Genomic DNA, 14,429 nt, shown 5'->3' with positions numbered 1-14,429 from the left:
GGGTGCATCATGTGTAAAATACCCTGACGGACATCAAGCTGTCCCCAACAAAGAGCTGAAACAGCTTATACTACAGGAAGGGAAACTGGCTGAGAGAAGTGGATAGGAGGCCAGTTTCTGCCAAATGGGGAACTTCATGTTGTGTATTTCACTTTGCAGTAAAGCTTCTCTACAGCCGTGATTATGCATCTTTGCAAACAACTTACAATCTGACGGGGCTCAAGGGTACCGCAACAGTTCTCCTGCTAGCATTATAACTGACAGTGTTCTGGTTCAGAAATCTTTTTCGAGAAAGAAATTGCTCTCAGTCTGATTGTGTAAGTCGTTTCAGCCTTCAGTGTGCATGTTAATTATCTGCTTTATATGGAGACTGAGGCTGTGCCTGAAATTAGGTTAATCACTCCAATACACTGCAGCAGCCTGCTGCTAATGATAGAATACGCTTAATTTGACATTTCAGTGAGCATTTTTTGTCGGGGGGGGGGCAATTACACCTTGACTTTTTAAATGTAATTTTTCATGGAGCATGCACTCTGTGGGAAGCAGAAAGGAGGTGTGGAAACAGCAGAAAAACCAGCCTTTGTGGACACGCACATTCACTACAACGTTGGGTTTCATAGATCTTCACAAACCAGCCTGTGGGGAAAACAACAATCTCATATGTTCATCCCAGATGCATATAAAGGTTATATTTCTCAATCCAGCCAATTAAATTACGGAAATTTGTCCTTATTCCTGAGCTGCAGCCACAGAGCAGATTTAGAAATAACTTGGCAGTACTAATAAGCAACTTTCACTAGTCAGATGAGGAGCTCTTACTGAAAACAACATTGTCAAAAATGAAACCTACAAACTGTACAAAACCATTTTTCATCAAGTATGCTGTGAACCTTGTTGTCTTTATGACTTTGTTGTCTATGGTATTATCTGGTGTCAGGAAGTTTTGCTGGTCCTCATGTTTCCTAACCCTGACCTAGCAGTTCTTCCATTATTTTCCTTTTTTTTTTTTTAAAACCCATTTTTCAAGTGTCACAGTTTATTTACATCAGTAGGTCTTCACTCAGCACTTTGGAGGTCAGAAAGAGCATCTTTAAAAAACATTCTGCTGTAGCTGTGTGGTTTTACAATTAGGTGGTTCCCAATATACCACATTTAGTCAGTTTTGCTCTTGTTGAACCACAACAATAAAAAGGGGCAATTCTGTTCTCCTAAATGGTATGATAATTTCTCTACCACATACAGTATATATCCTTGTATTTTTTATTCACCTGATAAGAGGAGAGCAGCCTGCGGTCAGCCAAAAGGAAGTTACCTGTGTGAGGCTTTCTCAAGTGGCTCGGCCTGGCCTCAGGTTTGAAGCAGCAGCTTCCTTTACGCAGCTCCTGTGTCGAAGGTGCATTTCTCTGCCTCTTCGTCTCCTCGCTGGACCTCTCCTCCAGACCAGAACTGTCGGCATCACTCTGCTCAGGAACCAGCCTGCTCTCTCCTCCTCCGTCCGTCCCACCATCTGGAGGCCTGTCGGGCTCCTCCTGCTTCTCAGTGGCCAATGGAGGGGCCTCTGGTATGGCAGTCTCACAATCTGTGCTCACAGTGCTGGCATCTGGCAGAAGAGGTTTTTCCCCAGCTGGGGGGGCAGGTGTGAAAAACACCTGGGAGGGAGGGGCAACAGGGTTATTGGGCTCCACTGGGGCAGCGGGGCTCAGGACGGGCAGGGCATCCACCTCTGAGACTGAGTCCTCGGTGACAGGGACAAACTCAGAGGGTGTGATGGCTGTGGTGCGGTCCTCTGAGAGCATAGGTGACTGCAATGAGCCATCCCCAAACTCACTCGGGCAAGAGCCGGGTGTAAGCAACCGGGGAGGCTCAGCACTGACCTCCAGAGAGCGGCATGGCTCGGGCACTCCAGCAGAGTGCTTGGAGAAGCGGTGGTGGGATGAGAAAGACTTGGGCAGTAACTGCTTCTTGTGTCGAGAAGAGCGCTTGCTGCTGTAATCATCGAGGAAACCTGAATCATCCCCTTCATTGGCCCCAGAACTGATGCAGTTAATGAAGAGGCCACGGTTGGTCGGGCCTTTCTCAAAGTCCTCCGTCTGGGAGCGTGTTATCTTCTTTTGACGATGGCCCCCAAAGCCGAAGGAGTGGCGGGCCTTTCCACGGGTACCATCCTCCCCCCGATGTAGCCCCGGCTCTGAGCTGGGCCGGCTCTGGCCACCATGCTCTTGGGCAACCGGTGCAGGGTCAACACGCGGCTCGCTGCTCCGTTTGCTGTGGAAACTAATGGAGGGTGCACGGAACAGGCTGCGCCGTTTACCCGTGCTGCTGGAGCTGGAGTTGGTGCTGGATGGGGATGATGTATGGACACCATTGGCCACACCTCCGGAGGACGGCGACGACGGGAGCGAGTCCTGTCGCTTGCTCACACTCCGTCGGAATATTGGCAACCGGGAGACGAGGGTGGAACGTCGCGGTCCTGTTTCACCCATCAGAACGTCTGATAGCAAAAGAACTCCAGGAGGAGAGCTAGAAGACAAAAGCAGATGAAGATTAAGAAATGCTTGAGCTACAAGTTCAAATCAATTCATTTTCATATAGTGTTCTTTTCACTGAGGTAACACAGAACACTGAACAAATTTCCAAAGGATACAGTAACAGTAGAGTAAGAAATAAACAGTTAAGTAACTCAACAACTATTAAGTATTGAATAAGTCAACTGGTCACAGAGGAAAGGAAAACAAGAAACTCCCAAAAAGAAAAAGGGGGAGACAAATAAACCTCTAGGGGTCCAAATACCAGTGGCTACCCACTCCTGCTGGGCATTTGAGGACCTGTGTGTGTGTGTGTGTGTGTGTGTGTGTGTGTGTGTGTGTGTGTGTGTGTGTGTGTGTGTGTGCATATATCCAACATACATCTAGGCATAACTAAAAACTGAAGCTATTATGTATATGTCTGTGGATTCTGATCTATTTGGTGGTGGCTGGCAGTCATGGACTCCTGGCGACAATCACAAGATTCTGTCAAAGATCAGACAAGAAGAATTTGCTGGTTTTTAAACTGGCCATTATAGTTTTCCTAGAACAAAGGGTGAGGTGACTTGAACCAGTAACAACTTTAACAATTAAGTGAAATGCTAGTGTAGAAAAGAGGAGGTGTAATTCTGGAGTCCAGTGGCGTTATCTAAATTTTTGTCCCATATCACGTCACACAGACAGTTTATAACACCACAGGGTAAATAAGAAAGACACCTCTCACAGCATGCAAGCAGCAATAAAGATCAAAGTCCTTTGTTATTTTCAAACGCTGTGTTCTGACAGTGGGGGGGGATCCAAAACAAATCGCACCTCAATTTATGTAACATTGTACTAATGACACATCCCCACAGCTCTGAAAATGAAGCAGCATGGATACTTCAAAGTTGCTGTTCTCGCCTGTGGTCATATCATGGATTAACATCACCTGTACATTTAAATATTTTCAGGTAGCCGATGAACATATTGGAGTCACGTGGGTCTAGTGCCAATGAAAGTGAAAATGAAGAGCGCCTTCAGACGACCCTTCCTCGTCTAGGTCCTAATCTCTTGACCTGCCAAACCCTGACACCCAGCACCACCCCTCCAATCAAACACTAGAGCCGCAGTGTGCAGCCCCAGACCTCTTAATGGTTATCCCACCCCCTCCCACTGTCTCTATACACCCATTACAATACCACTCTAAGCTTATACACCCTCCATTCCCTGACCTAGCAAAAGCTATCTGTGTGGTATCAGACACCCTGTAGCCACAGGAATCCAATTTGCACCCTCATGTGCAAAGAACTATTTTAAACATACCAGGAGCTGTGGAAAGAGCTGAGAACCAATTACTTTTTCAAATAAATACCTTTTTTTAAAATCTGCCAGATATTAAGACAGGAACCCATTCTGAGATCTAACATGACAATTTTGCCAATTTTAAACCCACCTTTACATCAGTTTGAGATCCATTCTCCCTTGAAGTTCTGTATCAAACCAGGCAAGCTATTCACACTCACCACACACAAAAGAGATGGTATAGTCTTAGTGGTGGTCAGTCTAAGAAATACTGATCCAAGAGTCAGCTCATAATCCTGCCCCAAGCAGTTCCTGTAATGCAGTTTATGTATTTTAAAAAAAAAAAACACTATGCTCTGGTAAACTCATTAATTTGGGCAAAAGTCTACAGAAATATACCCCTAACGGTTATTTTTTAGTAGATTTTAAATTACTACTCGTAATTTTTCCACAACAATGACCAAGTTGTATGGACCAGTTATACTTGCTCATATGGTTAGATACACCTCACATGGCCAAGGTAGAGTTCTTCATTTTAACCAGCTAATCCTCACACTACCAGTTACATCTGGTCAACTGGGTAAGATCATTCTACTTTACTATGTTGCTGCAATAATGTTTCTTACAAATTTAAGATCATGGTTGTTACTACAATTACATTGTTTGTAACACATCAAATGGTCTGTACTTTTGTTTCAACAAACAGCTATTATCGTTACATCTTATTGCTTGAGCACTGAAAACATCTCATTAGGGACTTTTAAGAAACTCTTCCAAATTACATAACCCGTGCGCCGCTCTGGAAACACGAGCCCTGACCCCGCATTGACGGCACGCTCTACTTATTTTCGTGACTGATGTTATCTAAGAGACATGCATACTTTGCAAGGGCATACATTATCATACTGTGTACAAAACAAAAACAAAAAAAAAAAACAAAACAAAACCAAAAAAAAACATTTTGCATTTTATGCAAAGAAAAAGTTTTGGGCCACTGAACACAAAAAAGGGCTGTACAAAACAAATGAACAAACTGAACATTTACAGTTCTTTTTTAGAAAAAAAAAAAAAACAAAAAAAAAAAAAAAAACTAATCCTTCCAGACAGATCCAAAAGCACAAAGGAGAACACAAAGGGTTTCAGTGCTGGCAAAGTGCTATCTGGGCCATTAGTCTTCGAAACTGTCCAGTAATGTGAGTAACACAAGTCTGTCCCCAGGCTCAGTGCAAGACTCTTATTCTCTTACCACGTCTTTGTCTCTGATTACATATCTGATTGCAATGTACCTAAATGACCTATTTTACTTACGCCCCGTGTTGCCGGGTCAGGCTCCGGTTCCCCGTGACCCCGTATGGAACAAGCGGTTCTGAAAGTGTGTGTTCTTTTGAGTCCTATTGCATTTAACTCAGAAAGTTATACAGCATGTCGCATGGTTTATATTTAAATACTTCCCCCAAAAAATATATTTCCTGCCGTCCATTCTTGTTTATTCCCCACAATGACTCATTCACCAGGTGCCAAACTACAGCATGAGTAAACCAGAAGAGTGTACATTTCACACACTTCTGTCAGAGGCCACACACTTCCGTCAACGAAAACACTGCATATCCTCTGGAAGAGAACGCCTGCTGTGTTAAGTTATTAAGGAACACCAGGGGGGAAGAGGAAAAAAAGAAAAAAAAAAAAAAGTCAAATCGCTGTTGACTCTTCTGCTCTGCAACAGATGCTGAGATTTCCAACAACTCAAAAGTGTTGAGCTGATTTAAAATGACAAAATATACAGCTCAAAGAGCTTAATTCAGCCAAAAGTCTCGGGTGGTTACACCACCTGGCAGCTGTATTACTGTGGTACAAACCAGCTATTTACCTTAAATGTGTTCTTTTGTTCTGAAAAGGGTTTAACTTCATGAGCTGTTCAACATACAAACAAAAATTGCGGTTTTCTCTTTCTGTTTTTTGAATCAGAGGGCAGATTCAGGGCTGTTTATAAACAGTTAGACACAAAGCGGTTCAGTCACACTCAGGCTCCGTTGAGAGAGAGAACTACTTTGGTGACGGCTGACAGTTTTGTCACACAGCTAGATGTCCAAGCATCTACAATGAGTATAGAGATCTGACCAACGGTCTACAGTCAGTCAGTAATCATTAGCTTGACATAACTGATGTACAAATTTAAAACACAAGCGTATTATGACGTTGTGTTAATTTCACCACCACTTCAAATTTCACCGATAATGTTACATCTGTAAACAAAAATACTTATTTACCCATTTATGAAGCTGTGTAAACTTTACTGCGTCATTTGAGGATAAGTACCTCGGCTCAAGGGTAATGCAGCAGGAGGTGCTATTCAAACCCAGGTGCTTCTGCTGCAAGACGAGGGCTCTAAACATTGAGCTAAATCACCCAACGAACCTGAAATCACACCTTTGGGAAATTGTGTGATCCACAGGAAATGAGTTCGCCTTTGTCTCGCTCTTTCACTTCTGGGATTCTCTGTCAGGTGGTGCATTTGAAGTAAGGCATCTATTTTGACCTTTACAGTAAAACCACAATCTATAAAAATTTTATATTTCATGCACTATGGTAGATTACTTGATCCCTAGACGTATACAAACATCCTCGTGAGATCCAGCCATTCATTTTTGTCCACTCTATAGGGCATATTTTCACCCAAACTGTACATGCTACAATGCTGAGTCCTAACACATCATAAATTTCATTTTATGCTTTTAAATCACACCACATGTATGGATGAGACTTATACACCTTCCTACAAATATATGGAAGAATCCTTTTTCTGGGTTTCAGGTGGGTATTAAATGATGTATGTCTCGGTGTAGGTTCTCGGTTCTGGCTCCGTTGTGGTGGAATGACCTCCCCCTCTCACTAAGAACTGCTGAATCTCTGTCCACATTTAAAAAGGGTCTTAAAACTCACCTCTTCCAGACTCATTTCACCCATGATCTCTTAAGTTCATGTAATGTGTAAATGTTCATGCACTATAACTTTGAGACCATGCCTGTTAAACAACAGATAAACCTTTACGCAGCTACTGCCGTAATGTAACATAAATGTTATATATATATAAAGAAAAAAATATTACTAGGAAGGTGATCAGAAATCATGTATGTTCTGATAAAGTTTTATGCAGCTACTTGTGTGATGAGCACTGGTTCATATGGTGGAAAGAAACTACATAAGCATCACACGTCTGCATCTGTATCTCCTTCTGCTAACGTAATGCAAACACTATTTTCTATGACATGTACATCGCTTTGGAGAAAAGCAGCTGCTAAAAGAAGAAATGTAAATGTCTCTGAGCGCCAGAGCAATCAACAAAAACAACACTAACGGCTCTTAAGTGTGATGTCTGTACCAAACATACAATGAGCTCTAAAACACAAGCTGAGACTTGCATGCCGAGGAGTCAAGAGAGTGAAGACAATCACCTGACGCTGTCGTTCAGGACTGCGATCCGGCAAATCAGCATATTTCTACCACACGGAGCTTAAATAAGATGTTCGGCTGTCTCACACCCCTCTGCTTTTCCCAAAGAGCTTTTGGCATCGTAAGAAATCACTCGCACACAAATTAGAATGAGAAAGGACCAGATACTGGAATGTTGATACTTTCCACGCACCTTCCAGACCACAGGCTTCCCAAGACAATTGGTGAGAAATGAAATCAAACAGGCATTTAGGGCAATCGAGCGCAAAGCCCCACATTCAGTTCTGCCCATCCACCACACATACCACTCTATTAAATTATTTATCATTTTGCATGTTACGCTCCCAACTTAAAATTTTATACTTTTAACCCGTTCGTGCAGTGGCACATTTACCACAGCAATTCGGCTTCACCGCTCAGATTGAACACACAGCAGTCATTCGCTTCTTGCCATTATAACTTATAATTCTTTCCGTTGATGTAATGTACCCATTGTAATTTTCTCTGAGATGTACGGCGCTTCAGAGAAAAGCGTCTGCTTAAAGAATAAACGTAAATAACGTTGTAAAGGTCATTTCCTTAAACAATGAACAACCAGTTTACATTTATTAATTTAGCTGACATTTTTCTCCAAAGCACTTTACAACGTTAAGGTATTTACAATTATTTATGGGTCATTTACTGGAGCAATTTTAGGGTAATTACCTTGCTCAAGGGAACTACAGCCAGACGTGGAGATCCAAAATCCTTTGGGTCCAAAGGCTGTAGCTCTAACCACTACGCTACCAGCTGCCAGTTTAATCACTGCCTGCACAGGACAACTTACCCACTCATATACTCCGAATCAACCAGTTAGGTAAGCAGGTGGAGTAGTGGACAGGGTCATCGTCATTCCATCTGAATGTACGTGGGTCACAACCCCCTAATGCTATGGTGCCCTTAATCAAAGTACTTACCCTGAATTGCTCAAATAAGAAATCCTTGCTGTGTAAATAGGTAAATTGGGGTAAAGTTCATTATCCTACATTGTAAGTCACCTAGAACAAAGAGGTCAGCGAAATAAAGGTGAACACAGTACCCACACTTACTGTACAGTATTTGCACTTTGTTATTTAAACGGACAAACTTTGAAATGATCAACTCATAGAAACAAGCAAGTCTCTGTTGGATGATCAATTTCATTTATGGTATATATTCACTAATCACTTTTATGCAGAGGACAGTAACAGCACCTGACCAATTAACTGTGTCTAATCCCAGGGAACACTTTAAGCTAATGGTCCCTGACCCCTTATCCTCTGACCTTCAGGTCACAACCCAGTGCGCGTCACCATACACCATTAGTGATTATCCTGAGACGGACCATGGTTTCCACCCCACCACCAACACGGTCTTATAAACGTTCAGAGACAGGCCTCCAATCCACGGGACGTCTGTGGAATTCACTTTCAGTGCAAAACTCTTTCCCCACAGTAGAAGGTGTGGTGTTTTCGCTCAACCGGGTCTGACACCAGAAAATAATTCCAAACACACCCTAGATTACACCCGACTGTTAATTTTCTCACTGGAATTCAAATGCCGTCAAAAGTCGCAGAGACCTTTACAACAGCTGCCTGCCAGTGTTGTACTTTGCTGACCTGTCCTGAATCCCTGTCTTACAACATCCAGTTATCTCAGTCACATGGCTTCTGAAAGTGTCCATATATCCAAAAATAAAAAGAGAAAAAACAGGAACTATAGAAGCCTATTAACTTCTATAGTTAGACACAAATTCCCAAGTGATGATAAACCGTACCTTCTCAGGAAAAGACAACACGGTAAAGTGGTTGGAAGCACCAGAGAAGGCCTGTCTTGTTGATGGAAACACTTGACATTCTTTCTCTCAGTATTTAAACCCCATGCGAACTGCACACACATTGACGGCGAGTGGAGCTCCACGAGGCGCTGACACGTTGACAGCAACCCAATAAACATGCCAGCGGTGACAAAGTCCATAATGTCAATGAACAATTTCTGAACGGTCGCTGCGGCTGAAGGATTCTGCAAGAGACACGAGACAATTCGTCAGCACACCGCGCTTCGCCGCACTATCGACACGGCCGAACCGTAGCTGGATGAGGAGGACGACGATGAAGCATCTCAATCTCGTTCTTCTGAGATGGATCCACACGCGGGTCCAAAAGCGCGGGGCTCGGAGCAGCAATCGGGAGATGGTCAGGAGGTTGTCAAGAGGAGGGCAGGAAGCGGTCGAGAGAGGTTCGGGAGGAACTGGTTAGGAGCTGTTCGAGAACTGGTCACGAAGTGGTCGGGAACTAGTCGAGAGCCAGCGAGGGGACGATCAGGTGTCAGGTGAAGACAGTTAGGTGATGATAATCAAGAGGAGGATGCAGAAAGCAGTTAGTTAAGAGGAGATGGTCAGTGAGTGACACACATGGAACGCTGGGCCGAGCCGTGACGTCATCGCTGCCCACCTCTGGACAGGTACTGAGGTAGGTGGGCGAGCAGGACCGGCTGGAGCTCAGTCTCCGAGGCCACGACAGCAGAGCAGGAGCCTCCGCAATATGTAGGGTCACACACACACACACACACACACACACACTCACTCACTCACTCACTCACCTCACTATAATTGTTAGTGAACCACGGCGAGGAGCCCCTGGCTTCTGGAAGCGCAGCAGCGACCGATGCGAAACGGAGAGGAAGGCGGTCGTTTCGGTAGAGCCCGAGGTCGCGAGGAGGAGCGAGGTGCAGGACACACAGGCTCACAGCCAGCTACCTACCTACCTGGGCAACCGGCAGAACGTCCTCCGAAGCCGGGAGCAGCTGAGCAGCAGCTGAAGAAGGAGCTCATGACATAAGGGCCAGCGCCGAGCTAAACCGGGGAGCTAACAAAGCCGCGTTACCTGAGGCAAGGCCTCTTCGTGCCGGGATACGTCCACGCGCCGTCCTCTCTCGCACACCAGCCGCCGCGCGGTACACGGCGCGAGCGCTCCGCAACGCGCCAGAAATGGCAGAATGTCACGATCGGCCCGAGCACGTTCGGCGCCCCTCCGCGCGAGCGCACCTCGGTGACGTGGAGTCTCCGCCCCTTCCGCGCGGAGGCCCGTGAGCGCGGCGGGCGGGCGTGACGCTGGCGGGCGGGCGAGGGAGCGAGGGCGCGCACGCGCCTCAGCATCCGCACCTGACGGGCTGCGCGCGGTGGCTCGCACGTCGCCGTCGCGTCGAACGCGGGAAAAGTGCAGCGCTGCAAATCAGTCAAATATTCTTCTTCTTTATCACGATATCATGTAGGCAGTGATACAGCATTGTTGATACGGACAGTGTGTTAATGCGATGTTGTCTCTGTCAGTGTGTATAGTTAGTATTAGTGATATTTAGTGATATATATACTGTATGATGATCAGGTGGTGTTCGTGACATGATGTCATTGACATGATGATCGCTCTTTCTTTGCTCCGCCGGTATCTGGAAAAGCACTGATTCTGAAGCAGTGTTTTAAATACGTGATTAAGTGAAAATGACAAAGCGCGATGTTATGCAGAATGAACCTAACATATGAAAAATAATGAAAAAGCTTTCCCGCGCTTCCTCGTTGAACATCTTTCCTTTTATGGGTATAATTTCCTTGCCTATTAAGTAATCGCAGTATTTGGCCCATTTTATATAGTATACAGAGCCTTTATACTTTATTCTTTCTGTATCTATTCAGAGAAAGTGCCTTGATCAAGGGCGCTACAGCAGGAGAGTGGAGTTGGGTTCAAACCAACAACCATCAGGTTTTATCTGCCCCGCAGTTTGCTGTCTGAATAACACCAGGAAATAAACCGATTAATCTGTGCGTCAAAGTGTGAAGTCAGTGTTTTAACCAGCATACAATTCTGTATGTGTATTTTAAATAAAGCATTCTCCTTATCATGTTGTGCAGATTAGATGATATTAATAGCAAGCTCAATGAAATTTATGTACAAAGTGCATAAGTGATTTGTCATGAAAATTGGTATGGAAATTACTTGCAGGCCTGCTCACAATGTAATGTCTTACTGTCACGTAACTTATAAAAATTATTATTCAGCACGCTGGCACAGCGAGTAGCGCTGCAATCTCATAGCACCTGGGTGGTGTGAGATGATGTGGGTTCGATTCCCGCTCAGCGTGTGTGGAGTTTGCATGTTCTCCCCATGTCCGCGGGGGTTTTTTCTGGGTGCTCTGGTTTCCTCCCACAGTCCAAAGACATGCTGTCCAGGTTCCCCCATAGTGTGTGAGTGACAGAGAGTGTGTGTGTGTGTTCCACTGATGTATGGATGAGTGAGCCATTGTAAGTAGTGTATCTAGCAGTGTAAGTCACTGCGGTGAATAAGGTGTGTGGGCTCACAACACTACATAGAGTTCATTGGAAGTCACTTCAGAGAAAAGCATCTGTTAAAAATGTAAATGTAATTATGAAACCAGAAAGGGGGTCACAGATTTCACTGACTGCTCTTACTTCCATACTGTACTCTTTATTATAAAATGCATATAGATCTGTCCCTTTCGGCAAAGTTCTGACATAGCTTATTTGATTTGGTTTATATATTGGCTTTTCAATTCAGTTTTCTAGGGGGGGGGGAAATCATATTTTTAAGAAGTCTATACTGCCTGTGTGAAATGTAATGACATACGGTCCAAAGAAGCTCAATGTCCTTTAATAGATTTTTTTTTAAAAATGCAGAGAACGGCGTTGTGGCTTCATCTCACCACAAGGTGGCGCCCTACCAGCAGTGAGAGGCCAGAGGCACCTGCAGAAAACCCTTTCCCTTCTTTATCCTTCCATGTAGGCCAATGTTTTCCGCTCCTCTTGGGTTTTACAGCTCGCTTGTAAAAATTATGTAAATACAAAATGCTCATTATTCAACAGCCTCCTGGGCTTTGCTGCACTTTTGCTTTTTGTGCATGATTATCTTTAAATTGAATAAGGAGTTTCCCCATGCAGCCACCTTGTCCTTAAGAGCAGTCAGTTTAGTATAGTCTGAGTGGTGGGACCAAGCTTCAATGGCCATATAACTGTACTCAGCGCCATAAACTTTATTTACTGCTTTGCTGGAACTTCCTGTTTTATTTTATCAGGTTCAGTGATTGAGCGTGAAAAGCAATGAGAACTTCACATGTACTGGTGTCATCTTGGGGAGGACATGGCATGCTCCCTTGCTCAGTGAGCCATCTTCTACAGATTAGGATTTGATCACAGTTCCTCCTGCGTGAACATGTGTTGTGTGGTGTATGAGTGTATGCTGTTTGAACAAGCACGAGCAGATGCCCACGCCCAAGCCGAGCACCAACCGCTGGCAACCTGTCCATTGCCACGGGAGGTTCTAGATCTGAGTACTGTACACTTGGTACTGTTGTGGTTGGAAGGAGCCCCTCCATCCTTTGCTTTGGTGCCCTGCTTAGTTGAGTCCCCCCCCCCCCAAGAGGGATTCAAACCAACAAAGCTTAGACAGCTCTGTGCATAATCTCATTGTTCATAATTTATTGGGGAAAAATCTGTGCTGCATATCAAGTACACCTAATTGTTTCTGCATTCCAAGAGCTTTGGCACAGTTCAGAAATATTACACATACTGACTCGGTTCATATATTTGGCACCAACTCAATTAGCAGCTACTTTGTGTGCGCTAGAAACAATTTTAAGAATTGCTTCATAGTTGTCTAAAGCTCATCTGTTGCTCAATACACTTGCAAGAGTTGTACATCTGAAAATGTAAAATGCACAAAATTAGGAAGGCCAGTCAGTTAAAAGCCACACCAATTTCTACTTTATTTTCCTATAAAACTCAAAACATAAAAACATCCTTTCCAAGGAATGACAGAACAAGCTCATTCAATAAAGCCGCGTGTCCACGGAAAGCAGTCGCGTCCCATTTCCCGCTGTTCCGAAGAACACAGGACCCTGTATCCTACGGTATATATTGCACACCAATCCACACATCTGCACAGCGCAGAGCACATTTGAAGTACATGCTATAAAGTGCTAGCTTTAAAATGAGAAATCCTTACAATATTTGGTTGGAATTACCACTTGAAACAACTTCTCTTGCTGTAAATGCAGCAGCAAAGAAAAGCATTCCATCTTCCACATGTACAGGGTATTATCTATAAACTACAAGTGACCCAAAACAATGACACATTCCATTTGTTCCAAGGTAATGATACATTCTGTAAAAGTTCAGCATTAATAGTAACTGACCAGGCAGTAAAATGCATGCGTGGATCCTTGAATTACAGGAGACGAGTGAAGCAGGAGGGGCGTTGAACATGAGGCCATTTCTGCACTAATGTGTTTTAACATTGAAGAGAATTTGCACCCAAGTATTAACATTCACATAAAACACCACAACCATTACATTACAAAGATGAATGAACATAAACAGCAGTTAACATTGATAGAAAACAGGATGACATTTTGGTCATTTGCATTAGACACCCCCCCATCGCCTATATACTGGTGCCAGTTTAACAAGGTGAGAAACAAAGAACATTTTGCAGTTTTACCTACTTTAACTGTTAGAACATGGTACAGGGAAGAATAAGCAAAGTGTCATATTAGCCCTCCCTTAAGACAAAAAAAAAAAAGTTGTACAAACGTGTTCGTTCAGCATCATGGACCCGAGTGTGGATGTCTAGGCAGACTGTTGCCCACATGACCAGTGTCCCAGTAAATAAACATGTACCACCACAGAGGCTTGACAGGGCATAGATAGGAGGTAGGCAGCAGAAGACCCGATGGGCCTGAACCTGAGCTAATGCATGCATGCTTACAGCACCTTTTCCAGACCCAGGGGGAGGGGGGAAAAAAAAAAAATAAAAAGTTGAGTATTGAGCTGCAGTCATGAATGAGCCCCCTATTTCATAAGGGAGAGAGTCAATAGCAAAAGGAACACTGGTGCATTCTCCCATAGCATCCCCCAGTCACCATGGCACCCAACATTCATTCTTTGATTGAGAGACATACAAAAGCTGGAGAATTATGTAGCAGCACTGGTGGAGTTAAGACCTGCTTTGGAACAGAAATACATTCTTGGAGCTGCTAAGGAACATCATTACAGCCGTAGGAGACTTGCATCCAGGCAACAGGAGCTCCAGGTCTAAGCTGTTTATTTTTGACCAACTTTCTTGCACCTCCAGTTAGATTTACACC

General features: G+C 44.1%; 1 protein-coding gene across 5 annotated transcripts in view; it reads right to left on the bottom strand.

Moving 5' to 3' along the window:
• Positions 1–10,332, bottom strand: part of ccser1 (coiled-coil serine-rich protein 1) — an 88,909-nt gene extending 78,577 nt beyond the window's left edge. For 4 of the 5 annotated variants that reach the window (XM_029259445.1, XM_029259447.1, XM_018758445.2 and 1 more), the window contains exons 1-2: positions 10,160–10,332; positions 1,313–2,520 (exon numbers count right to left, since the gene is read on the bottom strand). In XM_029259445.1, the coding sequence (XP_029115278.1) occupies positions 1,313–2,483 (1,171 nt within the window). In that variant the 5' untranslated portion in view covers positions 2,484–2,520; positions 10,160–10,332. Of the gene's footprint in view, positions 1–1,312; positions 2,521–9,875; positions 9,885–10,159 lie in introns of those variants that run through there. The other variant, XM_029259446.1, reaches the window with a different exon arrangement.
• Positions 10,333–14,429: the final 4,097 nt, after the last annotated feature.

This window comes from Scleropages formosus, chromosome 17, assembly GCF_900964775.1.
Source record: "Scleropages formosus chromosome 17, fSclFor1.1, whole genome shotgun sequence".
NCBI lineage: Eukaryota > Metazoa > Chordata > Actinopteri > Osteoglossiformes > Osteoglossidae > Scleropages > Scleropages formosus.
Note: the sequence above shows the minus strand (reverse complement) of the source record. Positions and strands in the feature narration are given on the sequence as shown.